The sequence below is a fragment of the Ceratotherium simum genome, chromosome 1 (genome assembly GCF_057802395.1).
Source record: "Ceratotherium simum simum isolate JZ-2026a chromosome 1, ASM5780239v1, whole genome shotgun sequence".
Taxonomy (NCBI): Eukaryota; Metazoa; Chordata; class Mammalia; order Perissodactyla; family Rhinocerotidae; genus Ceratotherium; species Ceratotherium simum.
The window spans coordinates 94,406,965-94,433,635 of NC_141900.1; the positions used below are offsets into that span (position 1 = coordinate 94,406,965).

The following is a 26,671-nucleotide window of genomic DNA, read 5'->3' on the forward strand; positions in this document are numbered from 1 at the left end:
TGCTTACTAATCTCCTATTGATGTACATCTAAATGGTTTCCAGTGCTTACAAATAATGAGCATATGTGTACCTTTGTCTTTATGTACTTGAGTAAATATGTATGTAATATAATTATAGAGTGGATATATGTGTAGGATAAATTTCTAGCCGTGGAATTTGTTGATCATAGGGTATTTACATATTGAATTTTTTATTGATATTCCCAAACTTGGGCAGGTGCATTTTGAAATGACTACCAGATAAGAACTGTGTGGATCTTGAAGATTAGAGCTACTGGTTGAATTTAATCTGGCAGACATCTTTAAAGTGTACTTAATTTTTTATTGCTACCAAGCCTTACTACAATGGCAGTAATTGAATGCCAGCCTTTATCACTAGTCTGTTTTGATCAAGCCCTACAACTTTTCCCCCAGAATCCTCTTTCCCTTATAAAAGGAAGGGGAACTTAGGAGAGCTTTTAAGGACTGTGGTAGTCCATTGATCACGCAGCAAATGAATGAGGACTTATGGTGTTTTGGGGTAGTTAAGCTATATGTTCTTACATTATCTCAGTGTACTAGAGTAATCTAAACCCTGGGATTATGGTATCCTCTGCAGTGTGAAATGATTACTTAGGATGTACAGAAAGTGACAGTAAGGTGACTGTTAGACTCCCACAAATTAGTATGTTTTTTTCCTGTTACCACAGTGCTTGGTTGTACAGATAGGACAAGGCATATATAGTGTAGGAGGATGATAAGAAGGACTTCCAGCATGAGGCATACTGGGTACCCTGTCATACTCCTAAAATAACTTAGTTTTGGTGTCCTGACATAAACTCCTTTACCATATCAGACACCCTAGTCTGCAGAAGTAAAATATTGACAATGCGCATTGGGGTAAAGAGGCCTTCCTGTTACTGAAAAGGTTGTCAACCAGTAGGTTAAGGCATGGGATGTTTTCAAGAGTCTTGATCCTGGTTTGGAACTGAAGTCAAAATTTCTAGATTCTAGACCTGACTTGGGTTTCTGGTTCGCCATGTGACCAAGAGCAAGTCTTTTAGCATCACCCAGTTTTCTCTGCTGTGGCTGACTTGCCCATCAGATAAGCTAATGACATGCTGAAAAGCAAAAAGCAAGTATAAAGCATTAGTATTAGTGTTAACGTTATATGTAAAGTAGATTTTGAATTTTAAATAATCCAAAAAGGAACTCAGCCATATATAAATGGACATTGCATGTACTCAGGCTTATATAAATAGCATTTTTAAAAATTAATAAACTTAACCTTTTTATAGCAGTTTTAGGTTCCCAGCAAAATTGAGCGGAAGATACAGAGATTTCCCATATATTCCCTGCCCCAACACGTGCACAGCCTTTCTCATTATCGGCATCCCCCAGTTGGAGTGGTACATTAGTTATAATCAGTGAACCAACATTGACAAAGTCCGTAGTTTACCTTAGGGTTCTTTCTTGGTGTTGTACATTCTATGGGTTTTGACAAATATATAGTGACATGTATCCACCGTTATAGTATCATACAGAACAGTTTCATGGCCCTAAAAAAATGCGTTCTACCTATTCATCCGTCCCTAACCCCTGGCAATCACTAATCTTTTTACTATCTCCATAGTTGTACCTTTTCCTGAATGTCACACAGTATGTAGTCATGTAGTATGTAGCCTTTCATAAATAGCATTTTTAATATCTTCTTTTGTAGCACTCAGAATGTTTGAATATAGTGTTTTTCAAACTGACTTTTGCAGCCTATAATTAGATTATATATCAATTTAGGGTGGTGGCCAGCATTTTTAAAGAAAATGAAATAGAATAGGAGCTATCATAGTAAATCAGTGGTAGATTATGTGATTTTTATTGTGTACGTGTGTGTGCACGTGTGCTGGGTTTTGATGTGTAATGTATTTTCCACTTGGGTTGTGGTGAAGAAAATTTGAAAGCCATCAATAAGGGTAGATTTTGTATAAGTTGTATAAAAGTCATACAGTTAGTTATGGACACTTATAGGACAAGATAGGTCCCTGTTTTATCAGAGGAAATTGAGCTAAAATACGTGTTGTTCATTGACTTGCAAAAGCATTTTGTGTTGTTATCCTTAGCAGATTGTTTGGTTCTTTTTATGAGATAATTCAGACATAAAACTGTTTTGATCTAACCAAATGATTCTGTTCTTTTCATTGATTCTACTGTCAGCAAACTTTCACTGTTCGTATATTATTCGATAGAGACTGAAAATAATCTGGTTCTAATTTTCAGAATCGTGTACTACTTATTACTATAAATACCTGAAAATAAATGCTTTTGAAGATTATTTTTAGTCTCACATATATGCTGCCAAATTTTAAAAAGACAAAATTTTTTTTTTTGTTATTAATAAAGAACAATATCAGACACTTTTATTTAGGTTGTCTCTTAAATTTCACTACAGCTTTGTGAAGTCATTAATATTGTCCCTGTTTTACAACCTCAAAATATTGATGTTAAGTGATTTGCTCTGGGTCGTAATAGCTAGTCATTGACAAAGGATCTGGATCCAGGTCTTCTGATTCTTTTTTTTTTTTTATGTAATTTTATTTATTTATTTTTTTTCCCCCAAAGCCCCAGTAGATAGTTGTATGTCATAGCTGCACATCCTTCTAGTTGCTGTATGTGGGACGCGGCCTCAGCATGGCCAGAGAAGCGGTGCGTCAGTGCGCGCCCAGGATCCGAACCTGGGCCGCCAGTAGCGGAGCGCGCGCACTTAACTGCTAAGCCACGGGGCCGGCCCATAGGCCTTCTGATTCTTGAGTTTAGTGCTCCATTGCCTCTTAACACATTCTACTTAAAGCCTAAATTAAATATGTATAAAGAGTTTGTTCTCCTGAAGAGTGTTCTAATAGAGAAGGCTCAGGAGAATACTGCGGAAGAAGACAGATGTTGAGCACGTCCACATTGCCCAGTAACCTGGTAGTATGTGTGTGTCCCACGTGAGAAGCTGTGTGGTGTAGTGGGTGGGTTGGAAGTTAGCTAGTGACTCTGCCATAAACTAATAAAATTACTCTGGCAAGGTTCTTAACCTCTCTGAATCTGGTTTTCACTTATAAAATGGGAATAATATTTGCCTTCCTTGCCTCACAAGGGTATCAGGAGGACCAAATGAAATAATTTATATGAAGGAGCATTGAAAATTATGAAGCAGTATACAAGTATATGTAAGCAAAAAGTACAGGTGTATTTATCTTAATCACGTTTTCCAAATAATTACTGCAAAGTCTTTTCACTTTTAATCCTTTTCTCCTCCCGTCAGTCCTTCCCTTGCAGATAGTGCTGGCCTCCACCTGAAGGTCTCACCTGTATATCTGTATAGAAGCTCATCAAGTGGAGCAACAAGACAGGATTTCATTTATGTTTTCTTCTCACTTTCTTTTTGATTGATTATGATTTAAACCAGCCGTTCTTTCTTTTTCCGTTCTCCATATAATTTAAAAGGATACAGGGTAAAATCACTAATTTTGTACTTAGCCTTAACATTCTTGGAGTAACTAGTACATTGTGTATATTCCTTGCCCATGGCAAAGAATTTTCCTTAAAAATCTGACTTTCTTAAAGACTAATTATGTAATATGAAGAACCCCTAAGTAGAGTTCTGGGGACCCCAGGTAGCAGACATCTTGCCTCTGTTAGAAAAGTAGTTCCTTTTTTCTCTTCTGCTATGAATACCTTCATTTGGTTAAGATTGACTTTCATTTAATATTTGCCTTTTGTCCATCTTCATCAGAGGAGATAATGATAAACTTTAAAATCTAGGCTTAGAGGACATCAGCTTTAAGTGATATTCTAGGTCAGACCTTCAGTCTGATTTAGACAATTTAAGTCCCTTGCTCTAAGCAAAGTGCCTGGCTCATTATAGGCCCTCAGTGTATGCTTACTGAACTGGGCAGTTCTTTTTCTGCTTCCCTTTAAAACATACATATGCTATTTTTCTTTTAAATATTTAAAAAATTTTCCCCACCTTAAAAGCTTACAGCTAAGATAGAAGAAATAACTTTGTTATTCTTTATAATTTCCTTATGAATAAAATTATATACTGATATGGTAGGAAATGAAATTTGATCTTTGTCTGGACATTTAGTCATCTGTTTTACCTTGTTTCAATTTCTCCTCAGAATCATTTGTCTTTAAGAATAGTAGCAATGATCCTTAAATTTTTCTCAGCAGATGATATATTTAGAATTTGCTTCATTATTCCAGAAGTTCCTTTCTTAGTAAATACTGAATGATCAGAGCTCATTTTTATTCTAGATATTAAGTTTTTCTAAATTTATTCCACAAACTTTCTCATTGCAGTCAGTTTTGCAGTTAGAATTTAAGGAGGTTGCTGACATGGTGATTGAATTTCTTTGACATATTTATAGAATTAAAGACAATAGGATATATCTGAAATCTTTTTTTTTTAAATCCAGTATGACGAATTAGTTCCTGCTTCTCTAACAACAAAATATGGAGGCTTTTATATCAACACTGGAACTCTACAATTTCGCCAAGCTTCAGATACTGAAGAAGAAGATATTACAGACAGCCAAAAGCACAAGCCACCCAAAGTGAGTTTATCCAGTGTTGCAACAGTAATGAGAGCGTTCAATTAATAGGATATACTTTGAATTTTACTTGTGCCACGGCTGTGAGTAGAAGGAAAAGTAAAATGCTAACCATTTTTTTTTTTTTTTTTTTAAAGATTTTATTTATTTTATTTTTTCCCCCCAAAGCCCCAGTGGATAGTTGTGTGTCGTAGCTGCACATCCTTCTAGTTGCTGTATGTGGGACTCGGCCTCAGGATGAACGGAGAAGTGGTGCCTCGATGCGCACCCGGGATCCGAACCCGGGCCGCCAGCATCGCAGTGCGCGCACTTAACCACCAAGCCACAGGGCCGGCCCTCTAACCATTGTTTAATGAATCTATAGGTTATTTACATGCTTTAAAGTAAAATTATGTAGATATGGGGAAATTGATAAGGAATTATATTTGCTTTTAAAACTTCTCTCTCCATATGTGGTCTAATAATCTACTGTTTCTGGGATAAGGTTAAGTTCCTAGGTTAAGACTTGGTATAGAAATGACTGTTAATAGCTGTTACCTTTCCTAAGATGTAATTTGTAAGGAAAATTCTATAGAATATATATACTGTATTTGGGAAGTGGATAGAATGTCTTTAGATAAGTGTTTCTTGAAATGTGATCCAGAATTTTCTTGAAGTGAATTGTAGCAGACTCACCAAAATGTTTGTTCAAAATGCAGATTAAAAGGCCCTACCCCAGGTAACTGAATCAAAACCAGGGTTGGGAGTGCTCATGGACCGTAAGAATCTGCATTTTTAGTAAGCAATTCTAATGCACACTGAAATTTGAGGAAAACCACTGCCCTGGATTCTGGATTGCTAACATCAGAGAGGAAAGCATTGATACTTACCTAAGTTGTGCATTCTTTTATCATTTTGCAGATTCCCAAAATAAAAGAAGATGATATTGAGATGAAGAAGCGGAAGCGGAAAGAGGAAGGGGAAAAGGAGAAGAAACCAAGGAAAAAAGTACCCAAACAACTGGGGTACGTGAAATTAAACATAATAAGGGAACTAGTGTCATAGCGTGACTAACTCTCCTTGTAGAAAGATATATTTAGCATTAATTAATTCAGCTTAGCTGGGTCTAATTTAATACAGTATTTATAAATATCAGTGACCTATAACTTATATTTTAATAATATATTTATTAATAAGTAGAAGGCTTTGTCATCCTAGAGACCTCATGGTGTTTTAGATCAGATTTACAAATTGGTTCATTAAGTATTTTGCTCATTACAACTTTTTACCAGCAAGAACCAGTTTGAAAAAGTGGTATAAACATTGAACAAATTGTTTTAATCTTTTTATACTAAAACTAAGCTTAGATGCCTAGGGATTGAGGATTGGTAGTAGTCTATGTGTAAAAGATTTATAGTCTATGTGTAAATGATTTATTGTTGTTTTAATATAAAAAAAGTCATTTATTTTATTTTGCTATTCTTAACGCTTGTGACTTTAGATAATGATATTGTCTCTAAAAACCAAGTAAAATTTCTGGAAAGCCTTAAGTCATAAGAATAAAATGTTTGTACCATGCAGTCATAAAATTACCAATTGCCCCTACTTACATCTCTGGCTTTTTTTGCAGAACTAAGGGACAGAAACTTGTGAGAGGCTGGATTTTCCTCCCCTCTTTAGCAGGGGAGGTGCATCTGAATTTTGAGCTATCAGTATCCAAAAGGTTGATGTAGGGAAGTGTTTATCACCTCCTAAGCATGAGATTATAGTGACCCTTGAGTCATTAAGAAATTATTAAGAAAAAACATATATATTAGTAATGTTGTTTTAACTGTTCATTATTTACAAGTAAACTTCTTTGGGAACAAAAGCTATAAGTAATGCCTTTTATTGAATTTATCATTTTCTCAAATGTATAACTTATTCATTGAGTACCTACTGTACGCCAGACACTGTTCTAGGTTTTGGGTATATAATAGTAAATGAAACATGGGCCTGCCTTCAAGGTACTAATAATCTTTTAGGCTCTGTTGTGCACACAGAAGCATATAAGCCATAGAATTTAGAAAAGATCTTAGAGAAAGTGATAGCTAAACTGAGATCACCCTTTCCCCACAGTTCCTGTAGGGAGAAAGATATCATTCAAAATTACGCATATCTATTTGATTGCCTCACACGGCTGTTCCTAGAATAGAAAGTGAAAAATGATCAGAAGGTAGAAGCAGATAGTATGGGGTCTAGATAGATGACATGGTGATGGATGAAAGTTCACAGATTCATACAGAGGATTTTGTGTTTCTTTGGCATTTTGTAGCACAGACCACCTGGGGTAACAGTTTGAAGGTGTACTGTGTGGGCTTCTCTGATGGTCAGACAACTTTGTTTTCGGCCAATATGCATTTCTTTACTTAGTTAATTGTTTAGGTGACTGTAGATGTGCTAAAGAATGTGAACATTCCAAAAAGAGTAGTAAGTTTAACTTAGTGTACTTTAATAATCATGAGCTACATTCAGTTTTGTTTCTTTCTTTTGACTTCATTCCTTTCATTTTCTTCACTCTAATGGCCGTTTACGTATCTACCTTTCATAAGTGACAATCCAGTTGATGATGAAGATGCTATTGTTAAATTATAATTTAATAAGAAATTTGCTCTCCCACCTATCAAATGATTATTTTAATTCTGTACCTCTTATTTACATGGGGCTTTTACCTTTCAAATCATACATAGCCTAACTGATCACTTTTTTCTTCACAGGGTTATGGCTTTAAATTCACACAAGTCTGAAAAAAAAAAGAAACGTTATAAAGATTCTCTTTCTCTAGCTGCCATGATACGAAAATTTCAGAAAGAAAAGGATGCATTAAAGAAGGAGTCTAACCCCAAAGTCCCAGTGAACTTAACTTCCTCTCTGAATAAAGCCCCCTCCTCGGCTGTAGCTTTGGGAAATGATGTCTCAGACTTAAATCTGAACAATGCTGATCCGGACCTCCCCATTTTTGTTAGCACAAATGAACATGAACTATTTCAGGAAGCTGAAAATGCCCTAGAGATGCTAGATGATTTCGACTTTGACAGATTACTGGATGCTGCTTCTGATGGTAGCCCCCTCTCTGAGTCAGGAGGAGAGAATGGAAACACCACTCAGCCAACCTACACCTCCCAGGTTATGCCCAAGGTGGTACCTACACTCCCAGAGGGTCTACCTGTCCTTCTTGAAAAACGTATCGAAGACCTCCGTGTAGTAAGTGTAATAATTCTCGTTTTTTATTTGTTTCACAAACATAATAATAAATGCTTTTTTTAAGACAAAAGTAATAACCCACAATCCCAACACCCATACAAACAATAACTTGTAATTTTATATATTTCCTTTTAGGCATTGGCTATATCCATAGGCCTTTATTTTTAAATAGAAATATATATATAACTACAGTTATAATATGGGTACAGTTGATTATTTTATTATTTCATTTCCCCTTATAAATATTTTCCTGCATAGATTTTATAAATACAGTTTTTTTGTTTTTGTTTTTGTTTTTGTTTTGTGAGGAAGATTAGCCCTGAGCTAACATCCATTGCCAATCCTCCTCTTTGTTCTGAGGAAGACTGGCCCTGGGCCAGCATCCGTGCCCATCTTCCTCTACTTTATACGGGACGCCTCCACAGCATGGCTTGATAAGCGGTGCATAGGTCCACACCCGGGATCTGAACCTGTGAACCCCTGGCAGCCGAAGTGGAGTGTGCAAAGTTAACCACTACACCACTGGGCTGGCCCTTGTAAATATAATTTTTGTTGGCTTACATAGTCATGTAAAGAAAATAGAGGGAAGGTAGAAACAAATGGTAACATTGCAGAAGTGTACCTGAACTTGATCCTAACTGTGTTGACATCTAGTTATTTTATAATTGATTTTACCAGCTAATCCTTTCCAGCTAATGAGCAGCTTTAGTAAGCATGCACTGTGTTCCCACTAGGACAGAATTAGGAGTTGAGCTTTTAGCATGTTACAGTCGATTTCTCTTCAGATCAACTTGGATTGATAATCTTCATTGGTTTAACTAGCTGCAAATTCAGGTAAATGTCATCACACTTCTTCGTTTAATCTCAGGGAAATATTATTTTGACTTAAAATATGCCAAACCTGACTTAAAATGCCCTTTTTGGTTACTTTAGCATGTTTATCTGATCTCATGCCATATTTTAGTCCTCTCTTTTCCACTGATTACAAGGGTAAAACACTATAAAATGTATTTCGTACTTGGGGAAAGATCTCTCATAATCTGACATTCCCTACCTCCAGTTGAGATAACCACAATTAAATTATTTATTTTTCTGGATTTTAATCCATGCATTTGCAAATATTATATTATTATTAAAAATAATTGTTAATGGGATTGTAATGTATGAACTGTTCTACAGTTTACTTCTTTCTCCTAGGATTGCAGTAATCCATTTAAATCACATTTTAAAGTTTATTAATTATCTCTGTGTTGCATTTATTTCTCTTAACCATTTCTAAATTTTAAATAGGATTAGGGATTTATCTGTTTTTTCCAACAACTAGCCCATGGATTTTATTTATCAATTCTTTTTTTTTTTTTCTATTTTTACTTCTTTAGAGTTTCGTCTGAGGTGATGACATGCTAATTAGTTCCTCTATATATTTACTTATTTTAATGTACTTCATTAGTCCAAGACTTAGAGAAGTGTTAAAATATCTTATACCCAGTGTTTCTTAGATTATAACTTGTGTTTACTGTAGTTTTTGCTTTGTTCTTTTGAATGCCATGTTGTTTGGCCCATAAGATTCTTGATGGCTAGATCCTCATTGTGATGATTATCATTTGAAGGTGACCCTTTTTGTGCTATTAATGCTTTCCACCTTCAATTCAATTTTGTCTGATTTTACTGTAGACTCCTTTCTCTTTATTTGTTTTTACATGGTATAGCTTTTCCCATAATTTTATCTTCAACCTTTTTGAGTTCCTATATTTTAGCTCTTTCTCTTATAGACAGCATATAAATGGAAATTTGTTTATTGACCTCATCTGAGACTTTTTTTTCTTTCCTTTGGTGAGGAAGAGTGGCCCTGAGCTAACATCTCTTGCCAGTCTTCCTCTTTTTGCTTGAGGAAGATTGACCCTGAGCTAACATCCGTGTCAGTCTCCTCCGTTTTGGATGTGGAATGCCGCCACAGCATAGCTTGATGAGTGGTGTGTAGCTCTGTGCCGGGATCTGAACCTGTGAACCCTGGGCCACAAAATGTAGCAAGAACTTAACCACTTGGCCACCGGGCCGCCCCGACATTTTTCTTTTAACAAGTGATTTTATCTTACTTACAGTTGTTATAATGATATAATTGATTTTTATTGTCATTTTTTTATACTGTTTTATTGCTCTCTCCCCCTCCTTTGTTTTCATTCTTTTGCTAATTTCTGTGTTTATTTTTTGAAAAGTATACAATCTATAGTTATGTTAATAAAGTAGGTTTTTTATTTAATGAAGTGTAGGAATTGTTTCCTTTTTATGGTCAAGAAACTTAAGTGGAGGTAGTTAAATAGCTTGGTCAAGTCTACACAACTAGTAAGCAGTGGAGCCAGAATTTAAACACAAGAGTTCACCTGACTCCAAAGTACTCGGTTTTTGCTGTCCCATGTTGCCCCATCCCTAAAATCTTTCATTTCTTCTAGGTTTTTTTTTTTTTTTTTTTTTGCTTGAGGAAGGTTAGCCCTAGGCTAACATCTGTGCCAGTCCTCCTCAACTTTATATGTGGGTTGCCACCGTAGCGTGGCCGAGGAATGGTGTAGGTCTGCGTTCAGGATCCAAACTTTTGAACATGGGCCACTGAAGCGGAACGCACTGCACTTAACCACTAGGCCGTGGGGCCAGCCCCAAGGGTTTTAAAACCCTTTTAGGTTTTAAAAAGTACTAGTTGGGGCTGGCCCGGTGGTGTAGTGGTTAAGTTCAGCGTGCTGTACTTTGGCAGCCCAGGTTCATGGGTTCGGATCACAGGCACGGACCTACACCGCTCATTAAGCCATGCTATGGCAGTGACCCACATGCAAAATGGAGGATGATTGGCACAGATGTTAGCTCAGGGCCAATCTTCCTCAGTGAAAAAAAAACTGCTAGTGGTGTGATCCAGGTTTTTCAAGATGTAATTAATAATAATAGCTGTTGTTACCTACACCGTGTATTAAGTGCAGTGCCGCTGTGTCCCACCTGTCACATGGCACCATTTCCCATTCAGGAGACAGACTTTTTTTTTTTTTCTTTTTTTTCTCTCGAAAGCCCCAGTACATAGTTGTAGAGTTGTAGCTCTTCTGTGTGGGATGCCACTTCAGCATGGCTTGATGAGCAGTGAGTAGGTCCATGCCTAGGATCTGAACCGGTGAACCCTGGGCCGCCAAAGCGGAATTCGCAAACTTAACCACTACGCCACTGGGCCGGCCCCCTGACTGGGTTTAGTATATTTTACGTACTGTGTAGTTTAATTCTCCAACAATCATGTGCAGTAGGTAGTATTTTTCCGTTTAAAAATGAGGAAACTAAGGTTCAAAAGGTTAAGTGATTTGCCCAAGGCCACATAATTTTCAAGTGGCTGAGCCAGGATTTAAAGGCAGGACCATCAAGCTCCATAGCTTGCACTCTGTCTGCTGTGTTTTATGCCATTCATTCTCACTTAATAAACAAAATTGGTTAGTAATAAGTGTGTTTCAATCTTGTAAAGCTCTGTCATATCTCATATACTAAAAACCATCGTCTCTCTCTGTAGTAGCCATGCCAGGATTAATATAGCTGCTTCCTAACCCTTGGTAGGAAATTATCAGTAAGATTAATTTCACTTACTGATATCTATGCATTCGTTGTATTTTTTCTTTGAAATATGAGGTGGTGTTTTTTCTTCGGATGAGAATTCATCCTCGGCTAAAATACTCAAGTCTGGGGCCGGCCCCATGGCTTAGCGGTTAAGTGCGTGCGCTCCGCTGCCGGCGGCCCGGGTTCGGATCCCAGGTGCGCACCGAGGCACCACTCCTCCAGCCATGCTGAGGCCGCGTCCCACATACAGCAACTAGAAGGATGTGCAGCTATGACAGACAACTATGTACTGGGGCTTTGGGGGAAAAATAAATAAATAAAATCTTTTAAAAATAAAAAAATAAAAAAATAAAATAAAATACTCAAGTCTGTCTGACAAGGGGTTTCTTCTTGTTGCTCTTTTCTTGCCTTGTAACATTCTTCTACTGTTCAGCCTCTTGACTTGTTGATGCTCTTTCTTGAAGTTTAGTTTTTATTCTGGTTTTCTTCCTATATTTCTGTCCTCTATGCATATCCAGTCTTTGTCCTTCCTAAGAAGCACTGAGACACGTCTCAGAAATTTTCCTCTTATGTTTACAGTCTATAAAATTGTCAAATAGCTTGGTAGAGTCAGTGTATGTCTTACTCAGATTATTAGATCAGGCCTCTTGATGTTTTTACATCTTGTGGGTTTCAAGATAAGCTGTATCTTTTGCGATTTCCCCAGTAAATTTTGCTTATGGTAGAGTGTCTTGGTTTGTCTACTCTTTGTTTCTGGTCATCTGGTTAAGGTGACAGACATAATGATGAAAATATTATCCTTAAGCTCATGGAATTAATTTTTGCTTATCCCTTGATAATAACCTTGGCTAATTTTTTTAGAACCCAGACTGGCTGCAGTAAGCTGAGGATCTTTGTACAGGGTGGCAGTGTTGCACAGCTGAAGTCAGAAAGCTTCTGGTCTGAGCCCTGATCTTCCACTTAGTTGCAATGTGATTTGGGGTCATATTGTGTAACCTCTGTAAGATTTAGGTTCCTTGTTTGTAAAATGGGGGCTATAATACCAATGTCGCTGGCTGTTATGAGGATTACATGTGGTAATAAGTATAAAATACAGAATTTCAGACACATTTTAGACAATAATGTCTGTAGAAAAAGTGAGACATCTGCTTTCTCTTGTCTTGGAGATCATAGCAAGAATTAATGAACAAACCTAGAGATAGTCAAAATACCCGACACCAAAGCACTGAAAAGTCTTGTGTGTATAATTTTGTGAATTTAGGAAGATTTAGAAAAATTAAATACAGACATAACAGGAAAGAATGGTATGTATGTAAATTTTATTTCAGCACTCTTTAATTGCCTACTAATGCCAGGTGCTAAGCTGGGTACAGAGGATACAAAGTGAAGTAAATCTTATCCTCACTCTCAAGGAGCTTATTCTTTAGTAAATAGATATGGAAACAAATAATGTGTTCATTGAGAATTATATTGACAATCTTATGTTTCTCTAGGCTGCCAAAATTTTTGATGAAGAAGGAAGGAAAAAATTCTTTACACAGGATATGAATAATATTCTTCTAGAGTAAGTAATTTTCTTCTTTGATTAAAAAACCTTAAAAATTATTTTAACCTTAAGAATTCATTTAAAAATAGAGTAGGCTTTTGAGATACAGATGCTGAGTGGTTGGCTAGTCTCATGCACTAGCTCTTCCCTTTTGGCCTCACAGCATGTATCGTTAACATTTGTTTCTCGGCAAAATTATGCTGCTGCGTATATTGGTTTTCCAGGACTCATTATGGTAATCAGAACTTCCAGTGTTACAACTGCCAGAGCAAGTGACCACTGTACAGGTTGAATATTATTCTAGATTTAAATGTATTTTTTGTCACCTTATATGAAAATTCTTTTCTGGGACAGCTCTGAGTGTTTATAATAAGTTTGGTATAATTTTCCATCTACTTTTCAGACTTGGGAAAAATAATGCCATTGATATCTAGTGAAGTGAACTAAAATTCATACAAACATTTATAGCCAAATGGAAAATATGGTTTAATGAGGAAATCATGGTTGTGGCGTAGGATGGAGGCCAGTATGGAGAAGACAGAAGTTAGATAGAGAAGGAGAGGATGAAGGCTGATCTATGATATAGATTGTATTTAAATTAGTGATAATTTTCACTCTAGAGTTTGATACTAATGGAGCTGCATGTTCTAGGATTGTGGTCAGATAAGTTGTATACACCTGTTGGCTTATAAATTTTGACTTTTGGCTACAGATATTGAGCATATAATTGGCTGCAGGCAGAACTAGGCAGAAAAGAAGTGATCCTGGGGAAAGCAGCAAATTTTACTCCTTTCTGATGAAAATAATGTATGCTTACTCTTGGTGGTTCAGTAGGATCATGTAGAAAGAAATAGGGAAGCAATGTTTCTAATACTGTGATTCCTGTCTTTTAAATATATAATGGAGATAGTTTCTCATGAGATATAAAGGGTGGATTGGTTTGTTGATTCTGATAACTATTTTAATTAATTGCAGTCTCTCATTATTTTGGAGTACTTAAGAAATATTTTTGGTCCACATGGACTTATGAAACATATAACCTAGTATACTGCTAGTATGGGTGACAGAGGAATTTCTTGTTCCCATTCTTCTTTATTTTAGCCAGGGATTTTCAGATTGATTTCTGTCTGCCTGAAAACAAGGCAAATGCTTCCTGTCTGTGCCAGCTCCTTTTACCTAGCTCCCTTTTAAACTCCAGATTCAGTGAACAGTGTAACCGTTACTCGTCAAAGCTGTCCCAGATTCCGTAATCAGGGATCTCACGAGCTCATCTTTTTACTTCCATATGAGAGCTCTAAGTGTACTAGATCAGGTCTTTTTCCTGTGACTAAGACAATTCTTTTTTATTTTACTCTTTTGTAAGAGGGAACAACTGTTTCTCTCCTGAGAAAATCCAAAGACCATCCTTGGGACATAACATCTTAAATAAGCAGGATGTCAGCATTCCATTAACAGGCTTCTCTGTTAATTCCTCCCACGTCTATAGCAAAACAAATCCTCTAGTTTTCTGGAGCCCATGTACTTTTTATTTTACAGAGAGTGTGCCTGCAATTCCATAAGCCCTAGTGTTGAGAATTGAATTTTCCCTTTTAGTCACCTTCTTATGCCCCCAGCCTCTTTTTCCACTTTCCTAAACAAACATCCCTTATTTCTCTGAACTGATTTGATCTTCTAAGGGCATATGGTACATGATTATTTGGGGTAGTAATTCCCATGAAGTTATCCAGGTGTATTGGCTCTGCTTCACCATTGCTTCCTTATGCTGGGGAGAAAAAGAGATGAGTTTATTGGAACAGGAACCCTTTTTTCTTTTTGCCTAATTGAATTTGATTTGGACCAACAGATATACAACATGTTGGCTTGATCTCCCCTATTCCTCCTTTACTTCAAGTAGACATTGCTAATAAAATCTTGACACTCTGCCTGTGATCCCAATTTGACCTGACGGCTGAGCCAGCTCATCAAATGCTCTAAGCAGGTACTACGAATCCTACTGGACACTTGCAGTGAGACCTGTCTGCCATCTCATTGTTAGGTGCTCCTTTGAGGAGCTCGTGAATGAGTAGTGAATTTTGAATCTCAATATGAATGGACTTATCAGTTGGTCTGTCTGTCTCTCTCTTTCTCTCTCTCTCTGAAATAAAGGAAGATTACCAAGTGATCGTGTGCCACAGCTTCTCTTTACTCTCTTGAGGCGTTACTTTGCAGTTGGAAAAATCCCAAAGAATTTTTCAACCACATCTCTAACCTGTTCCTACCAGGCCTTCTGTAGGTAACACTCAAACCAGCCCATCTGAATAGTGTTCAGGGACAAGAGGGACGAATACTCCTCTTGTCTAGTACTCGTTAACACGTCAACAGGCTTTTGAATTCTCACTATAAGATAAGAGCTATTTTGGATTTTGAGTTTGGATTATTGCTCCCTAAGTCTTCAGTTTGTAGTTTTCAATGGTTGTGTCATTTGGAAAATATTGGTAGGATATCTGGAATACTTGAGGAAAAATTCAAAGTAGAGACCAGAATTTATTTGGACTTAATTAATGAGAGCTTTTCTTTTACCAGTATTTTTAACTGATTGAATAAGAAATATATTCTGTTTTTTAAAGAGGGAGTTGTTAGGTAGGAAGATGTGCCATATACCTACTATGGGGAAATTATATTTCTAGAATTCTTTGTGAAAATACCATAGTAAGTATAACTAAATTTTCCTGAGAAGAATCTCTTATACAAAGGTGGCTATTGCTTCAGCTATGGATTCCCATATTGCATTTCTTTGAAGCTTCTCCAGAGGCAAATGAGAGCCTTGTATAGATAGGAATATAAAGGTGAATTTCCAGCCTATTGACTCACAGAACCCAGTGTTTGTTCTCTAGTGCATTAACAGCAGATGGTCTCGGTATATTTTCATCCATTTAGAGCCTGTAGTGATCTCATGCTCATAATTTATTATCAGAGGTTTGAGGCCTAGTTGGAGTAACTTTCATACGTGGATATCTGCTTTTGGGATAGATTTCAGTTAAAGAGGGAAAAGGAACCTAGTGGAGAGAAAGGGGAGAGCTCAAGAAAGTTTACCACTTCAAGAGAACCTTTGTTTCTCTGTGAAAATATCTGAAATTCAAACTTTTATTGCCATGTGTTTTTAGTTGTCCCCAAATACTTCTTAGACCTTAGAAGATTGGAATTCGTAGTGAGAAAAAAAATATTAAAGTAGATGTGTGAGGAATGTGTGCTTAAAATACACTGCCCTCAGATAGGAATTTGTATGTATTTGTGCTAGACCAGTACAGTCAGTAACCTCTAGGATTAATGTTTCTCTAATTTTGACCTAATATTACTGGCTTAGGAGCTCTTCCTGTGTCTGAGTTACCCCCTCTTTGGAAACCATTGATTTTTATAAGTAGGTCATTGAGTCAATTTATTCTTACTTGGAATCTCTTACTACTTGGAGTTTCTATTTTATTTTCAGCCTCAACTAACCTTTAATAATGGAGCCAACCTAGAAAGCCTCCTACCCGGGAGTCTAGACTTGTAACAAAGATCTAACCACATAATGCTATTTAAGCAAATGCTTATACACAGAACTCATGACCATAGTGATTGTTTTCCATATGAACCTCTCTGCATTTGACCCTCTGGTTCTTATAGGTCTAAAGCTTATTTCTATTTTTTTATTATGTTTGGCTTCTCTAAGACCAAGAATTTTCTATTGCCAATTCTAAGCAGCATAGTTTTCCGCATTCCGTTGTTTCTGAAATTTCAATATATCTTATAAGTGATGGATGCATTTGCTATGGCAGGGTTTCTTTTCTTCCCCCAAAACTGTTAGTTGAATCCTTGGATGTGTCTTATATTTCTGAGAAATGATTGTTAAGTCTTATCCGCACCTTCTCCTATAATAGAATGTGGGGATTTGGACATAGTTTGTTGCCAAGAGCCCCATTTTGGTCTTGGCCTTCAAATTAACATCTGTTCTCATCTTTCTACAGTAACAGCTGCCAGATGTAATGTCTTTTATCTTGGAAGAAACCTCAATTATTTATTAGTAGGCTTGATGGTAGCTGTTACAAACTCTTTTCCTTTTTTTTAAAATAACTATTAGGCTAAATACCCATTTAACAACTTGTTTTCTGCCTAAAAACCTAATTTGTAAGTGGAAACAGGAACTGGAGAATTGGGATAAATTGAACAAACTATTAAATATGTAGTTTATACAATGCAAGCACAATCAGGGAAACAAAGGTGGATGAAACAGTCTGTATGTGTTGCCTGAAGGGCTTTACATCTTCTGAATATGTCATTTTTTCAAACACCTCTAAGGACAAAAATACTCTAAGAACTCATTGAAACTATGTGACTCTCTAGTGTAGCAGTTGCAGGGGAGCGATGAGGAGTATGATATCTCTTTGAGAAGACAAGCTTTTGGTTAATAATGAAGTGTCTGTGCTTTACCCAAAAATGTAGACTTTTCCTATTATCAAAAAATTATTTGCCAGCTTGTTTTTGCTTCTATAAATTCTATTCTTAAACTAGACTCATCAAAATTTTCTATAGCATTACTGTTTATTGCTGGGGGTTTTTTTTCGCTTGAAAAATGCTGTCTAGGAAATCGTGGAACGAATCAATGCCTTTGCCTCCTTGCTTGTGTGTTGCTACCTGAAGGAAATTCTGTGCTATTTATTTGATGTCGTTGTTTTTGGTCAGCATTGAGTTACAGCTACAGGAACTAGGCCCTGTCGTTCGTAGTGGTGTCTACTCCCATCTTGAAGCTTTTGTGCCATGCAACAAAGAAACACTGGTAAAACGTCTAAAGAAGTTACATCTCAACGTCCAGGTAAGAGGAGGGACAATAATATCTACATATGGAGTTTTATAACCTGTAAAGGGACTGGTTTCTATTTGGGGCTTTTGCATATTAATTGCTTTATAGTCATATTGTATGTATTTAACAACCGTAGGAGATTATTAAAGCCATGTTAGATATCCTGAAAAAAAATTACTTTTCAACAGTTGGTAAGTTTAGATGAGAAATAATGTTTTCTAAGGCATAGATTCTTGGACTGGTAAATTAACCTCACTTCCACAGCTGACACAACTTTGCCCTCAGCAAATAATCTGACATATTTATAATTCAATTTTCTTATTGATGAAATGGATCAAACAGATGTGCTCACACCAACATTATGAAGACCAATGGAAAGAATCTCAGAGTTGCGTATAAACTTCAGGATTATTTATCATCCATATTTTGCTAGATTCTCCTCAACTACAACCCCACTAAGTGATTAAGTTTGAGTGCTTCCAGTGGTCAGAAACTTATTTCATTATAATATCAGAAAGTTGTTTCATACGTTGAGCCAAATCCGGGTGCTTTCCACCCTGTTTGTCCTAATTTTACCTTTGAGTCCATTCACAAATCTAATCATTTGTCCACTGCATGGCTTTCAGGTTTTTGAAAGCATTTATTATGTCGCCTTCTTCACTTCATGTAAAATGGTTTTCAGTACCTTCACTGTCCTGGTTACTCTTCCCTTAATGATTTGACTATATATTTTATTTTATTTTATTTATTTATTTTTTTTTTGAGGAAGATCAGCCCTGAGCTAACATCCGTGCTAATCCTCCTCTTTTTGCTGAGGAAGACCGGCTCTGAGCTAACATCTATTGCCAATCCTCCTCCTTTTTTTCCCCAAAGCCCCAGTAGATAGTTGTATGTCGTAGTTGCACATCCTGCTAGTTGCTGTATGTGGGACGCGGCCTCAGCATGGCTGGAGAAGCGATGTGTCGGTGTGCGCCCGGGATCCGAACCCGGGCCGCCAGTAGTGGAGCGCGCGCACTTAACCGCTAAGCCACGGGGCCGGCCCTGACTATATATTTTAAAAATATTTATGACTTACAAGTAGTAGAAAATAACTTGAATGCAATTGAAGACAAAAAAAGGTCGTTTTTTCTAGGAATTTAAGAGCAAGAATGCAGCCAGAAAGGGATAGGAACTGATAATTTGGATTAACTATTTTTCTCTACCTCGCTCCTCTTGTCTCATTTTTACCCTTTTATGCACCTCCGCAGATAAGATTACTTTATTCCCAAGGTTTTATATTACAGAAAAGCCACACACAGAGACTGACTCACCTCTCTCATCCCAATTCAAATTCTTGGGACAAAAAATCTCATTATACTATCTTGTATCAATCTAAACTTTTCTGGCCAAGGGGTGGGAGTCACACAGCACAACATGGCTATCCAGAGCCCACCATGGTGTGAATGGGAGAATAACTGTAGTGCCCTGGGTCGCTGTAGTGGGTGTGATCTGACCAACATAGAGTTCTTTCTTATAGGTCCTATACTTCTGTTAATGAAATACTCCTTTTGAATTGAGAAACTACAGTTCTTTCTCAATTCAAAGCAGGTTAATGAACAAATCGAATATTTTTGAGGTCTCAGATTTCTTGCCTCTTCCTGGCTCCTTCAGACCTTGACAGTTGGATCTTACTGCCGTAAGTTCAAAGGGCAGAAATGGGTACAGTTAAAAAAGAACTAGAGGTAGGAAAACAACTTTTGGCACATTATAAAATATTTCTTTTTCTCTCTCTCTTTTTTTGTGAGGAAGATTGGCCCTGAGCTAACATCTGCCAATCCTCCTCTTTTTTTTTTTTTTTTTTTAGCTGAGGAAGACTGGCCCTGGGCTAACATCCATGCCCATCTTCCTCTGCTTTTTATGGGGCACTGCCACAGCATGGCTTGACAAGCGGTGCGTTGGTGCGCACCCAGGATCCAAACTGGTGAACCCTGGGCTGCTGCAGCAGAGTGCACGCACTTAACCACTTGTGCCACCGGGCTGGCCCCTAAAATATTTTTTAAGGAACATTTCAGGTTTGATGTTTGAAGTTGGAGCTTACTTCAAAAATAATTTTAATATCCCTGTTGGCTATGGAAGAAAGACATTTATCTTACCCTTGCTTTTTTTATACGGTTTTGTCACATAACGTTTGTATTTCTAAACATTATGTCTTTGGTTTGCATGTCTTTGAGTCTCATATAAATGGAGTTGTACTGTCTATTTGCTTCTGCAGCTTGCTTTTTTACACTCTATACACCTCAGGTTTATCCATGTCTCTGCATGTGGTGAAACTCCATTCATTTTTACTGCTGTTTTACACTGTTCATATAGTGTATGAATATATCCCAATTAATTTATTCCTTTTACTGTTGATGGGTATTTGGGTTGTTCCCAGGTAGATAGTCTCAGTTACATAATTCTTAAAAAGTGATCACTGGGGCTGGCCCAGTGGTGTAGTGGTTAAGTTCACATGCTCTGCTTTGGGGGCCTGGGGTTCCTGGATTAGGATCCTGGGCATGGACCTACACACTGCTCATGAAGCCATGCTGTGGTGGTGTCCCACATACAAAATAGAGGAAGATGCGCACAAATGTTAGCTCAAGGACAATCTTCTTCAAGCAAAAAGAGGAAGATTGTGTTTTGTTTTGTTTTGTTCTTTTGTGTGAGGAAGATCAACCCTGAGCTAACATCCATGCCAATCCTCCTCTTTTTGCTGAGGAAGACCGCCTCTGAGCTAACATCTATTGCCAATCCTCCTTGTTTTTTTCCCCAAAGCCCCAGTAGATAGTTGTATGTCATAGTTGCACATCCTTCTAGTTGCTGTATGTGGGATGCGGCCTCAGCATGGCCAGAGAAGTGGTGCGTCGGTGTGCACCAGGGATCCGAACCCGGGCTGCCAGTAGCAGAGCGTGTGCACTTAACCGCCAAGCCACGGGGCTGGCCTCAAGAGAGGAAGATTGGCAGCAGATGTTAGCTCAGGGCCAGTCTTCCTCCCCCCACCAAAAAAAAAAAAGTGATCACGCAGGAACCATGATACTAGATGTTCACATTTTTAAAAATGAGATTTTATAGCAGACAGTGTCATATGTGCAGTAATATTTATTAATTGGTGTGCGTGAAATTGGAAAAATGCTTATTGATGGTAATGTTTGTTTTCTGTTTTTATTAGCAAAATAAATGTTATTAATAAAATAAAATGTTTTAATTTGTAAAATGTACCTGCTATAACATGATAATTACGTTGCTAAAGATCCTCTCCTTACCAAAACTCACATTTTAAAAACAGTTGTGTCAGTGAAGAAAAGCAAAGTCTTATAATATTTTTGCATCTATGAGAGTAATAAAAGTATGTTTTAAATAGTTACATATATATTTTGTTAACTTGCAGGATGAAAATAAATTGGGTGATTAAAGCTGTCAGATACGAACCCAACTGCTTTTCTTTTTGCCTGAACATGCTTGGATAGGGCCCGGTTTCCTCTTTCACTTTGGCCTTGGCCTCGCATTTGTGCTTGCAGCATAAGTCACAGTTACTAACGAGAAACGAGAGGACAGGATGCCGACGTCCTGTGCAATGTAGATTTTGTTCTCTAATCATTTGTGTTACGGTTAAAGTGTCCATATAATTTATTGGCCTAACACGGGGCATTTTTAAGATTATAAAGGAGCATTATTAATAATTATACTGGGGCAACAGGCAAAAACTGGGACTCTCCTTAGCTACCTGGGAAGTATGGTCATCCTAATTTTATGTTCAATGTGCATTATGAAAAGTCAGTGTTCTGGAGGAAATGTCTGTATTTAAATATGTTAACATTTCAAATCTACATCTAAGACATAAATTTCATCTTTTGAGGATCTGCTTGCAAAATAAATTTTTAAAATATGTTTGATAAAACTTTTAGTATGTTTTTTTCCTCAGGATGATCGTTTAAGAGAACCTCTGCAAAAACTGAAACTGGCTGTTAGCAATGTCATGCCTGAACAGCTATTCAAATACCAGGAGGACTGCCAGGCTCGTAGTCAAGCTAAGTGTGCCAAGTATGTAGCTCTTCTCTTTGGACTGGCTTTTGCATTTGAGAAATACTTTTAGCTGTTAGGGACTGGTCTTAAGTGGACTTCATCACCAAGTAGAAATCCACGTATACCACTGAAATAGTATAATTGAATATTTTCTAAATGATACGTCACTTCCCACTCAGTTGCTTTGGTGTCAAGGGCAGAAGGTCTGTTGAGTTAGTGATAGGTGTGATCAAAGCAGGAGCTGACATTGGTCAGACATTTCACATGTTGACCAGTTGACTGGCTGAGGGTGGACACAAATATTTTCTGAACTGAAAGGTAAGTGTTCATGCCTTTATATTGTAGTTTGGAGACTTTATTTACCAAACCACTTTATAACGCACTTCAAATTCAAAGTATTATGTTGAAAGGTAGATTCTCTATTTACCCTGTCTTTTGAGTTAACATTCATTTAAGCAATTCAACAGGTGTCCATGGAGCATATTATAGGCAATGTTGGGTTAAAACTTTTCTTCATAAAATGTTTCTTGTTTTTAGGTTGCAAACAGATGAAGAACGAGAAAAAAATGGATCTGAGGAAGATGATGATGAGAAACCAGGGAAACGTGTCATAGGACCAAGAAAGAAATTCCACTGGGATGACACCATTAGGTAAGATTTAACCAAAGCCTTCACTTTTAACCAAATGGATAATGCAGAAGTAAGGTTTCTCGTAAAAAGAATATACCTTAAGTGGAAGACTAGATTAGAAGCAACCGAAAGCTAGTATGTAGGAAAAATTTATTCAAGAGAAGGTTGATTTGGTCCTAATATCCTTAAAATGCTGTCACTTTTATTTTCATATAATGCTTTGTATAAAATACTCTTCTAATTATTAAGTCATACTGGTTTCAGAAGGTGAAGTATTCAGTATACTTGTGTAATCAGTCATCTTTCTTACCAGTTTCTGTACCCCAAGTAGAGGGTTTAGTTGTAGGACTATCCCTTTCAATCTTTGGTGCCTAGATTAAAGGTATCAAAGGAAATTGTTTCATATTGGGGATTTGGCCATAGTGCAATGAATGATGGATGTTAGAAATTATTTATCTTCATGTCGTCTTCTGAATTCTTCAGATAATTTTCTTTATTATTGCTGTCAGATTTATGTGCTTTTTAAAAAATCTGTTTCAAACTTAATATTCTACAATTTTTCAGTCAGATTTATATATAAATATATATTTTTAATCTGTTTAGAACTTTGTTATGTAACCTTGTTGAGATCAAATTGGGATGCTATGAGTTAGAGCCAAATAAAAGCCAGTCTGCTGAGGATTATCTTAAATCCTTTATGGAGACAGAGGTGAAACCATTGTGGCCTAAGGGCTGGATGCAGGCAAGGTAAGAAATATAACATCCTAGATTTTGTTTTACTTTCTTATTGCTGTTGTTAAGGATGCGTGTATGTATACACACACATATATGATATTCATTTTACCAAGAACCTAATGTGTTTCACATTCTGTACAGTTATCTCAGAGGATATCTGCTTTGAAAACTTCAAGCACTTAAAAGACAGAACAGTTAGTCACATGAACATAGAGATGTAGAGATATACGTAAAGGTGATTTTTTACACACCGCTTTTTCTTTTTTGCACCTGAATTTGCTAGTAGAGGAAAAGGGAGGAGGGAAGATGGTTATGAGCTTTGGGAGGGGTACTTCGTATGGGTATCATGAAGATAACGAACTGAATACAAGATTTAGAGTGCAGAAAAAGAGACACAACCTTTGGTTCTATTGAAAATAGTTAATGTAGAATGGTATCTCAAAAACTAAGAGTCGCCCAATTTTAAAGTTTAAAGAGTTAAGTAAAGAATGTTAAAATTAATAGACTTGGCTGTCTCAACCTGTCCTCTTAAAGTGTTGTGTCTTAAATCAACAGAAAACATCTGTTGATCTTTTAAAAGATTTAAATAAATAGCGATGATATAAAACTCTTCGTAAAATAGATTATTTAATTTATTATACGATTATAACTTTTAATTGGTAAATAAGCAAGTAATAGCCTATTGAAAATCAAATGATTAAAATGATAAAGTGATTATCATGGTTTTATCTGCTATATAAAAATAATTGTGTCCTCTCGATTTTTCCAGAATGCTTTTTAAGGAAAGTCGGAGTGTACATAATCACCTTACTTCTGCTCCGTGAGTAAATGCAGACTCCAGATTTCTTCATTTATTTTTATTCACGTTATATACTTTAGTAAATGAAAGTATCATTTATTAAATACTAGGTAAAATAGGACTTAAATGTACATTTAGACAGTCTCCATTTTACAGTGGCCTTTTTTTAAAAAAATCATTTTTACTGTTGACTTTGTAGACCTCAGAACACATTTATCTGTTAAGTGGTTCTCAGGCTAGTCTCCAAACACCTGAATCTATAATGTAACACACATTGGCCTGCAAGCTGGTAGTAAGGAGCCATGTAAATAGGAAGCTTCTGGTGGTTTCTTTTGTTCCTGGGCCTCCTGCCCTCCAGTGCTTTTGTGTCCTTTTTCTTCCCCTCTTAGTGACCATCTGCATAGGTAACCTATAGCCTTGTGCTTTCCAAGACAGTTCTGTATGCATACCTCCCCTGCCTGGCCTTGCAGAGTGTTTTCTTCCACAAAATTAACCTAGTCTTCATGTCCTTCCTTCTGTTCAAAACTGGATATTTCCGTAGTGATGTGATTACTGAAGAAAGGTCTCTTATCTTCCTGATAGGTAGTAGTAAAAAGGCAAGTTTTTTCTGTGGTTGCATTTTTGGGTGAAGACTGGTTAACTTGATAAGAATTTTATTTTTGCCTACAACTTAAGGCTACTTTTCTGTAGCCTAGAAGTGTAGTATTAAGGGTTAATAAAATATAAAATTAGCAAGTCACTGAGAATTTACTGAGCACTCTAATTCAATATTCTGCTAAGAGGTCTGGGTAACATTACAAAGTTCCCCCTCTCCTTCTATACAGTTATAATAGGTGGAATTTTTTACAGCTCTTAGGAAGGACACTGTGTTAGTTTGCCATCAGAGATGCATTGATTTGGTTGTGGTTTTCAGTTCTTGCTATTCTCTTTTTGTGAGTAAAAATTTGAGGTAGTTTGATTTCATATATTACAGGTTTACTCTAGTTATCCCGGGGCGGGTGGATGGATATATATATTTGTGTCAATAATATTTCTGGCCTTTAATTTCCCTATAGTTCTCAAATCACATATGCATTACAATTCAGGTATAAATGATTCGTTCCTCTAATTCTAAAGCAGGTGCTTACATAGATCCTCACCCTCAGTTTTTTTAGTAGCTTTGTTATTATAGCAAACTTTGTGTTTTGTTTTGTTTTGTACCAGAAAGTAGGAATCTATGGGATAGGTGTACCTGGAAGTGTTTTGCCCTATGGTCTTTATAAAAAAAACTTTGAAAGTTACTGTTGCACTAATGAAGTTTAGTTGGCAATTTTAATCAAGATACTTGTTAATTTAATTGATGACATTTTAACTTAGCGAAGTAGAAATATTCATACAATGTGAGGTATTTCAGCTTGTCGACCCTTTAATTATTCAACCAACATTTGAGTACTTTCTCCTACTATGGAACCCAAAAGATTTTTTTTAATCTTCAAACTTTTTCACAGTGGTTCCCAAAGATTCTGAGGTTCCACAGTATTTTTTCTTGCTTTTTTTTCCTGTAATTTTGACATTTTTTTATTTGAATTTTTATATTAAAAATAATTTTCTTTAAAGCTTGAGGATCTTTCTGTTTTATTTTTATTTTATTTTTTTTTGTGTGAGGAAGATCAGCCCTGAGCTAACATCCATGCCAATCCTCCTCTTTTTGCTGAGGAAGACCGGCCCTGAGCTAACATCTATTGCCAATCCTCCTCCTTTTTTTCCCCTTATCTCCCCAAAGCCCCAGTAGATAGTTGTACATCATAGTTGCACATCCCTCTAGTTGCTGTATGTGGGACGCGGCCTCAGCATGGCCGGACAAGTGGTGCATTGGTGCACGCCTGGGATCCGAACCCTGGGCCGCCAGTAGCGGAGCGTGTGCACTTAACTGCTAAGCCACGGGGCCGGCCCCTGTTTAATTTTTTAATATTTCATTTACAGCTTCTTGGAATGGTTTAATTTGAGCTTAAAGTTCCTTGAAGCTCTGTTTTCCTATAAATATTATACATTCTTACCAGTTCTTTGAAGTGAGTCTCCTTAGGCAGCTTTGTTAGCCTGTCTTGAGTATTTACATTTAATTTTTTTTTTAAACTTTATCATCTACATTTTATATTTTGCTAATGGTTTGACCTTTCTTCTAGTTAGTTGAAATGGAGGAAAATGTCTCTGTGTATTCACATATAAACTGAGCATTTGTATGTGGTTCCTTCCTTCAGAGAGCTTTCCAAATAGCAGAAGAAATTATTTACCCATGTAATTACAAGATTATATGTTATAACTTCCTGATGAGTGACCTAACTGCTGCTGAAATGGCCTCCTTTTTAATCTTTTGTCTTAGGGCAAAGAAAAAGGTGATTCCTGCACCTAAACCCAAAGCAAAGGTAGGTATTGAACCCAATCTTTAATTAGTCATAATTGGTGAATGTTGAAATGCATTCTTAGGATGAAAAGGATATATAGTATTTAGCATAGATCAGTAGGTATCATACTCTTAAGATGGGTGTTTTCAAACTTTGTAAAAATCCTAGAACCATTGCATTTGGGAAAATAGATGACTGTGTAGCAGTGGGAAGTTTGCATACGTTAATTAAATTGTGAGGCTTAACTTAATACTACTTAGAAATGCTGGATAAAATATAATATCCTTGGGGCCAGCCCAGTGGCGTAGTGGTTAAGTGCGCGCGCTCTGCTTTGGCGGCCTGGGG

General features: G+C 36.8%; 1 protein-coding gene across 2 annotated transcripts in view; it reads left to right on the forward strand.

The window, feature by feature from the left end:
- UBN2 (ubinuclein 2) overlaps positions 1-26,671 on the forward strand; it is a 74,629-nt gene that overhangs the window by 21,474 nt on the left and 26,484 nt on the right. For both annotated transcript variants that reach the window (XM_014787709.2, XM_014787708.2), the window contains exons 4-13: positions 4,440-4,577; positions 5,475-5,578; positions 7,310-7,796; positions 12,869-12,939; positions 17,623-17,752; positions 21,681-21,799; positions 22,319-22,432; positions 23,015-23,158; positions 23,916-23,966; positions 26,305-26,347. In XM_014787709.2, the coding sequence (XP_014643195.1) occupies positions 4,440-4,577; positions 5,475-5,578; positions 7,310-7,796; positions 12,869-12,939; positions 17,623-17,752; positions 21,681-21,799; positions 22,319-22,432; positions 23,015-23,158; positions 23,916-23,966; positions 26,305-26,347 (1,401 nt within the window). The remainder of the gene's footprint in view (positions 1-4,439; positions 4,578-5,474; positions 5,579-7,309; positions 7,797-12,868; positions 12,940-17,622; positions 17,753-21,680; positions 21,800-22,318; positions 22,433-23,014; positions 23,159-23,915; positions 23,967-26,304; positions 26,348-26,671) is intronic.